This window comes from Octodon degus, unplaced genomic scaffold, assembly GCF_000260255.1.
Source record: "Octodon degus isolate 3935 unplaced genomic scaffold, OctDeg1.0 scaffold00014, whole genome shotgun sequence".
NCBI classification, from domain to species: Eukaryota; Metazoa; Chordata; class Mammalia; order Rodentia; family Octodontidae; genus Octodon; species Octodon degus.
Window position 1 is genome coordinate 17,920,556 of NW_004524590.1, and position 8,830 is coordinate 17,929,385.

An 8,830-nucleotide genomic window follows, 5' to 3' on the forward strand; every position below is an offset into this window, starting at 1 on the left:
AAATAACAAATAATTAGCATGATAATAGGCTAAGAATATTTTTGAAGTATTGTTCTTCAATTAAGATTTTTTTTCTCAAATTAATGCTTATCTGTGATTTTAATTTTTAACAGAACTATGATTCGTTCATTAGTGTTTACCTTTACTGCCTTAGCAGTTTCCAGAGATTGTTCTGGAGGGATTCCTACTTCTCGGTCTCTCAACAGCTGCTGTATAAAATATGTTATATCTCGTCCCGCAATTGGAATATGCTTAATACAGCTGCCAATCACATACCCTTCAGCCTAGAAAGGGGGGAAAAGTATCAAATTTATCTTTAGCGCTTTGAAATTTATAATTCTTAAAAGACCAGCTTCTCAAGTTAGTATATATGCATTTTCAAAAAACTTTACTACAGAATTCATCTCTATCCCTCAACTGTATTTCCTCACACTATACCTGTATTTATCACAGAATTTATAATATTGTAAAGATTATGAAGAACACAAAAAAAATTTATGACAAATGCTGCCAACTCAGAGGAGGGAGGGAGGGAGGGAGGGAGGAAAGAGGGGAGAACATTCTTGTACTAGTCCTCACAAATGTGACAATATACAAAGAATATGTAAAACTAGGATCATAATCAAACAGTTTCTTTCAAGAAATAACAAATAATTAGCATGATAATAGGCTAAGAATATTAGTCTTCCAGTGTCAGCAGTTTATAACATGACTAAAATCAACACAGAAATAGTAAATTTCAAAAAATAAACATCAAATAGTTTCAACAGCAGAACTTATGTAAGACAGGGTATTATTTTAAATTTTACAAGTTCAGTAAAAAATGTAGGTTGTTGTGTAAAAAGTGATGGATTAACCAAAAGATAGTTTCTGTTTTCCTAATGAAATACACTAATCACAAGCCTGAGGCATTTCACATATGATCACAAAGCCAAATTCATTAAATCCTCATGGGATAAATGCCTAAATTTACTGTCCTAAGTCAAAAGTATAACAAATAACACAACAAAATGAAATTTCAGTACGAAAGAACATTGGGGCATCTTCATTTGGCCAGAACAGAGTATCAGGGATCAGATTTATCTTCTTAACTGAATGAGAAAACTGAACAAATTAAGTGAAATAAATGTTTCCAGACACTGGCCAAAAAAGTAGTGATCCTTTCTATGAAAAAGGGAGCACCTTGGGCAAGATGGTGTATGCTTATGATTCCAGTCGTCTGAGAGTGTGAAGCAGGAGGATGGCAAGTTTGAGCCCAGCCCAAGTGATTTAGCAACTCAGCAAGAACCTCGTTTTTTAAAAACTGAAGAAAGGTTTAGGAATAGATATATAGCTTGCTGTAAAGGGCAACAAACAAAAGTGAATGCCATCAATACCTCAATGCTTGAGAGAACTCCTGAACAATAACAATGAGAAGAATCTAAAGGGAGTGTAATAGTTTCTGTAATTAAGAGACAGAGCTTGAAGTTGAAGGACACAGCTGAATTGCTCTGGTTATCTGAAGACACAATCACCCAAGTTGACTAATTATGAGCACATTTATAAGACCATCAAAGCCAAAGAGAGAACCCCTAAAAAGTAAGAAGCAGAACAATCTCTGGTGTTTACAGCCAGAAGTTGACATTCCCACTACACAGTTAAAAGATGGTTTTAAGCACAGGACATTAAGTCATCTTCAAAAGGTATTCTGACAATAATGGAGACCAATCAGCCTTAGACAAAACTCAGTCTGTACTTGTTTAATGTTTAAATGGATCTCTTGGCAGGAACTGATTTCTAGTAGCTGAACTGTATCCTAGGAAAAAAAACACTATCACATTTAAAGGACTCCAAAAATCCAAGACAAAACAATGTGAATATAGAATCATAGGCATGACTCACAGACAAATGAAATAGTGAAATTTCCCATGGATTTAAGCACTATAGCTCATAGAGCCTTACGATTCTGAAATCACAGACAAGCAGAAATAAATGATTATCCTGATCAAGAACTATTTAATAGCCTTGTAAGAAAAAAAATTATATAGTATGTACTGAAGTAGAAAAATGCTCAACTCCTGTCCAAGAGAAGTATCAATAGACAAATTATAAAGATGATATGTGGGCCAGACAAATACCTCAGAGGATTAAAGCGCCTGCAAACAGGTGCAGAATCCAGGGGTCCAATCCCCACACCTGCAGTGCCGGCCCCACCCCCAGGGCACACTGAGACAGCAATTGAGACTGGGCGTTGTGGCACACACCTGTAATCCCAGCTCTTGGGAGGCTGTAAACAGGTGGATTACTACCAATCTGAGCATTTATACTCCATATGACACAGAAAGTCAATGGAAAGATTAGCCTGGGAAGAAAAAAATGGAAGATACAAGACCCAACTAGAATTTCTAAGAAGGAAACTAACTAAACTAAAATAAACTAGATGAGGTTACTATAGACTAGACAAGTAATAAAAATTATCCAAAATGATACCACTGTCAGTTTAATTAGCATCCTCAAAGGTAAGGAAGGAAAGATGAAGAACTAACGAGAAAACTTTCCAGAGATGAACTGGGCATGGTACACACTTGTGATCCCGGCTACGCAAGAAGCTGAAGTAAACTGGCTGCTCAAGTCCAAAGTTCCAGACCAGTCTAGGCCACACAGCTACCTCCTGCGATGGAAGGTAGGATAGGAAGGGAGAGAACTTAAATAAAGGACAGCATTTAAGAAGATGAACAACTATACCAGAAAGAAACCAGGGCTTTCACGAAGAAATAATGAATACAAGAAATAAGTAAATGAGAAAGAATGTTACCTTCTCTTCAAATTCTCTTTTAAAGACAAATATAGTTTAAATTTTATCTTCTCACTCCAAATTCACATTAAAATTAACCCCAACATTTCAGAATATGACAGCACTTAGTCATTGACAGATAGCTGTTTTTGTTTTTTGTGATATTGGAGACTGCACCAACAGAGTAATAGCCTCTATCTCCAGTCGGTCTTTTCTTTTTTTAAAAAATTTCAAGATTAAGTTCTCATTAAACTGCCCAGGTTGACCTCACTGTACTGATCTCCCTGCCTTAGCCTACCAAAAAATAAGGTCTTCCCTTACAGAGATAATTAAGGCAGAATAAAGTAACTAGGGTCATTTCTCCTAACCCAACATCACTAGTGTCCTTAACAAGAAGGGAGAGGGGCTGGGGAGATTGCTCAATAGAATAAGCACTTGCCTGGCAAGCACAAGGGCCTGAGCTCAATCCCCAGTTCTGCCCCCAAAAAAGAAGGGAGATTACACAGACATAATATACTGGAAAGATCACATGAAGGCACAGAAAACATGGCCATCTGCAAGCCAAGGAGAGAGGCCTCAAAAGAAACCAACCCCACCAAAACCTTGGACTTGGACTTCTAGCCTCCAGATCCATGAGAAAAAAAATTATTTTGTTTAGATATTCATCTTTTAATCAGAATGCTACCAAACAATCTGATCCCTACAATGGAAAACATTAATGCTACATTATACAGTTAACATGTAAATGTAAAATATACGATAGCACAAAGACTAGACATACATTACCATACAATTTTAACTGCATAGATTATTATTTGAAACAGATGATAAACACAGCATAATTAACTAGTAAAAAACAAAACAGTATCACAAAAAAATCCATTAATTCAAAAGCAACAAATAAAATAGGAACACTCATTCCATTATTTTTACTAAAATTCATTCTTTTTCAACTTCCAACTTCTATTTAAAATTACCTAATTTTTATTATCAAGATAGTAATAGTATCATTTAGTTGTACAGATGTTATAGACTGGAGTCATGCAAAATTAGTCGAAATTCTATCTTTGCTATTACTTGATTTTAGGCAAGTCACGTATTTGTGCTTTATTGATAAGTAAACTAAGGCTCTCACAAAACAACATAATCTATGCCACCGTAGACTACTTTTGAGATTTAAATGAAAATTTTAGAATGAGCAATTATTTTAAGTAACACTAACAGGCTGTCAATAAAATAAAAAGCTATCAATGATAAAAAGCTGTCAATTGGTGAACACATCTTAGTAACCAAGATACTAAAATATATCCCAATGGATAAATAAAATGTGACATATCATATAGTAAAATATTACTTGCGAATAAAAGTGAATACTATACATGATAAAATAGGGATAAATCTTAAAAACACTGGGCTAAACGAAAACAGAAGTCACAAAAGACCACGTTAATATATAATGCCATTTCTATTAAGTGGCCTGACAAGCAAATCTAAAGGAGATTAGAGGTTGCTAGGAACTGAGGGCAGCAGGACGAAACGGGAGCCATAACTAATGAAAGTAGGGGTTTTTTAAAAGCTGATAATAAGAGTGTTCTAAAATTGACTGTTGTGCTGCATGCCCTCTGAGAATAGATGTACTAAAACCCAGCTTATTGGGCTGGGGATACAGTTCAGCAGCATAAGTGCCTGCCTGGCAAGTGCAAGATCCTGAGTTCGATCTCTGGTACCACAAAAAATGAATTAAATTTTTAAAAACCAGTTTACTGTAATGCTGTAAATGGGTTAATTATAATGGTATGTGGATTACACTTCAATAAATCTGTAACTTGAAGCAGCACCTATTAGGGGCTAGAAATGTGATTTAGTAGTAAAGTGTATTTTTAAGGCCGTGAGTTACATTCCCCACACTAGGAGGGGGAAAAAAAGAGTAATTACTACAACTTTAGGTAAAGAGAATTCAAATATTATCATCCTGAGAATCTTTTCCTCAAAAGGTTACCTGATGCAATAAGAAAAAAAATGAAAAAGTTCAAAATAATGAAAAAAGGCTGGGGAGATGGCTCAGTGGAACAAGCGCTTCCCTGGCAAGCGCAAGGGCCTGAGTTCAATCCCTGGTTCTGCAAATAAATAAATAAATAAATAAAGTTCAAAATAATTTCATTAATGTTATTCAATGATATAAAAATGTTCTAAAATAAATTCTAGCCATTTCTCCTCTGAGAAGTAATTAGTTTGATGCATTCTTAACATGCTTTACTAACTACAAACCACAAAGCTCAATCAACTTAAGCTTTTTACTCAGTAAGATAAATACCCTCTGGGGCCGGGGAGACAGCTCAGTAGAATAAGCGCTTGCCTGGCTAGGGCAAGGTCCTGAGTTCAATCCCTGGTACCACACACACACAAAAAAATAAATACCCCAAACTTCATGCACTTATAAATGTCACACAGTTAACACATGAACCAGTCTGACATCTGTTAAGGGTAAGAGAAGCCATCAACTACTGTATGTGTACATTAACATGTGCGCATGGGCACACACACGCGCACACGCACATACAGGATTTAAAAATAGCTTTTCATAGCTAAGGTAAGGAAGCCCCAAGCATGGTAGCATACAGCTATAATCTCAGCAGTCTGGGAAGCTGAGGGTGAAAGACAGCCTGGGCAATTTAGTGACTGTTACACTTTTGCTACTGCCCCCGACACACACAAGTACAGCAGGCGCTCAAAGGTGGGACTTTGGGAAATGGCTGGATTGTGGGTGTGGGACACTGGGATTAAAGTAGTACGGTACTAAATTAATCCACTAATTGGAATCTGTTGTGACTGAATGGATTTACTGAAGACAGAAATCACATCCTGAGAATAGGTGGCACCACTCAAAAGATGTGCAGTCAGTTTGGGATAAAGGGAAAGGCAGGCTTGCTCCTGCCTCTTGCTGTGGACTGTTTCTCCCCCACCAAGTCCCTGTGCCACACCACTCTGCCTTAGAACCAGATGACGATGGAATACAGCCTCTACAAACTGAGTCAAAGTAAACTTCTCATTGTTTAACTTGTAGATGATGGGTATTTTGTCCCAACAACAAGACTAACTAAGATAATGACTTCAGCATGACCTTCTCTTAAATGTAAAAAATAAAAAAAGGACTGAAGACAAAGCTCAGTGCAAAGGCCACTACATTCAATACCTAGCAACAAAAAAGTCATATTAATATATTTTCACTCCAGATATGATTATATAAATTAGAAACTGTATTTAAAAACTTACTAATTTTAGGGAAATAGCTCAGAGGTCTAAGTGCCTGCCTGGCAAGCACAAGGACCTGGCTTCGATCCCCAGTACCATATGCCGTATGGGCTCCGGAACCATAAGCGCACTATGCCGGCCACCAAAACTGAGGATGGTGGCGCATGCTTTTAATCCCAGCGCTCGGGAGGCTGAGACAAGATGATCACTACAAGTCTAAGCCATGTAGTGAGACCTGGAACCAAATAAATAAAAGATTTTTTAAAATGTGTTTTTAACTTGTTAATTTTGGTTGAAGAGATAACTCAGTGGCTTATGCCTGGCAAGCACAAGGTCCTGAGTTCAATTCCCAATGCCAAAAATAAATAACTTACTAATTTTAACAGAATACAGTCAAATTACAATAAGGTTCAAGGTATAATAAAGTTTCTTAAAAAGTGATATTAGCTCCTACAAATTCACTTTGACAAATATATTATTTCATGTTCTGTTTGATAAAATTTAAATATCCTTACCACAGGAATAACATGAGTAACACCATCTCCGCTGTCTATTACTGTACCAGTCAATGTCCGTTCTCCTACTTGTCTTGAGGTCCAGGATGCAGCTAAGGCAAGAACAGCCTTGAACAAAGAAGACAGGCAAAAGATAAATACAAAGTGTTACTAGAAAGAAAAAAGAAAAAAAAACAAAACTAATTTTGCATTATGCACTAAGTGCTTACTTTCTATACTGTACTAAGAAATTTACAGACTTACTTTTGTTTTTAGTAGCATATTTCTGTGAGGGCCATTTTTCTCCTGTTTGGGGTGGACCCAGCACACATCATTCAAAGATGAGGGCTCTGAGGAATCAGAACTCTCTGATCAATGGGTTGATCCACGAAGCAGGAGGTGGTGGAAAACTGAGGTTGGGCCTAGTTGTACAATGCAGGTGTGCACTCAAGGTGTGCCTTTGAAGGTATGTTTTGTCCTCAGCCCCTTTCTCTTTTTTTCCTCACTCTACTTCCGGACAGCCACAAAATATAAGCAGGCAGCTTGTTCTACTACCCAGTCTACACCATGCCACAGCCCCAAAACAACTGGACCTCGTAATCACAAGCCAAAATAAACCTTCCTTTCATACTGATTTCTCAAAAAACGTACTTTGTTAATGCAGTGAAAAGCTAATACACTCCTAAAGTCAAAAACATGAGGAAGAGTGACAGAGAATACTATAGTACTAAATTACCAGACAGTTCACGTAGGCTGGCCTGTTACAAAACCACAAAGGTAAAAAGGACACAACCACCTAACCATCAGAATTAGTCAATATACAGATGGCTGTAAACATGCATCACTCTTAAAACACATCGTTTTTAACTTTTTAAAATTCAACAGGCACTTAGAACTACATAACATGTACTTTAACTTAAAAAGCCACTGCATACTTTCAGATACTAGTATGACACTTAAGAATCAAAGTTGATCAAGTATCATTTTTTATCATGGGATAGCCAATGCAATTCTTTTTTACATCAAAGTTTAAAAATTAAAAAATTAAACAGGTCATTTTTAAAACCTAATTTCTTATAATCCAGGCCTCAAAAAAAAAAAAACAACTCTAGGTGTCAAGCAGGATACTGGACTAATACAAAACAAACTAATCTGTCTTTATTTTACTACTTCCAATACTGCTGAAAGGAACTTAGATATTTAGACCATTTTCCATTTTAACACAATGTCCATAAAATTACTGTAGGTTAAAAATTGAATTATATTTTTGAAGGTAGTAAAATGAAAGCTTCCATACTAGAATTACTACAAGAAAAATTACCACATAAACTGTGTGAGAAGTTCTTTCCAAATTCTAAAACAACCAAAATTTTCAACTAGGCAATCTTCTTATTCACTTTTAAATCTTCTAACAGTTAAAATTTCAAGCCATTGTTCCCATGTATTAGTACATTATGCTACAGAAATTGTACTAAGTATCAACAAAACAGATCAGAGACTAAGTAAATGAATTAAAAATCATTCAGAAACACTAACAAAAATCAGAAATAAATTATAAACACAGAAAAAGCAAATTCTGTGTTTATACCAGATCATACTGTTAAGTATGTGTACTATGAAAATGAAAAGCAAAGGGCTCCAAGCAAAATGAGATGAATTTCCTCTAACCTTTCATTTTATGCAGATTGTAAGAACTAAAAAGTACTTCTGACTCAAGACTGAATTCCTTTCTATGAAGTTCAAGGTAAAGTATGTATCAATCTTTATTTTTAGCAAAAGAGAGCTTAAAAGGCCAGGTTTTTAAGCTTAGGGAATGAATTAAACATTAAAAAGTTCTTTGCTATCCAAGCTAAAATAATCATTTCAATGACTGCTATTTATTGGTGTTATAAAAAGTCTGATCTTAAAAATACACCAAGTCAGGGGCCAGGGAGATGGTTCAGTGGAATAAGCGCTTCCCTAGCAAGCGCAAGGGTCTGAATTCATCCCCGGTTCTGCCAAAATAAATAAATAAATAATTAAAGTTTTTTAAAAAAAAAAAGGCGAAGTCAGAAAGTCCACCTCTGCTATTTAACTTCGAATAACCTTCCTTCCAACTTTCATTTTTCTCTATTAAAAAAAGTAAAATTAACAGGAATTATGAATTCATATAGTGTGCATGTCAGGTATTATATTTAAGAATTTAAAAAAATGTCAAAGGAGGGGCTGGTGAGATGGCTCAGTGGTCTAAAGCACCTACTTAGAACAAGCTAAGCTAAGCAAAGCACATGGACCGCGGTTCAATCCCCCAGCACCACATGCCAGCCAGCCC

At 36.0% G+C, this 8,830-nt stretch overlaps 1 protein-coding gene across 1 annotated transcript in view; it reads right to left on the reverse strand.

Annotated features, from left to right (window-relative positions):
* Positions 1–8,830, reverse strand: part of Actr3 (ARP3 actin related protein 3 homolog) — a 63,212-nt gene that overhangs the window by 16,471 nt on the left and 37,911 nt on the right. Inside the window, exons 6-7 of the mRNA XM_004626369.2 lie at positions 6,541–6,648; positions 141–284 (exon numbers count right to left, since the gene is read on the reverse strand). Coding sequence (XP_004626426.2) covers positions 141–284; positions 6,541–6,648 — 252 coding nt within the window. The remainder of the gene's footprint in view (positions 1–140; positions 285–6,540; positions 6,649–8,830) is intronic.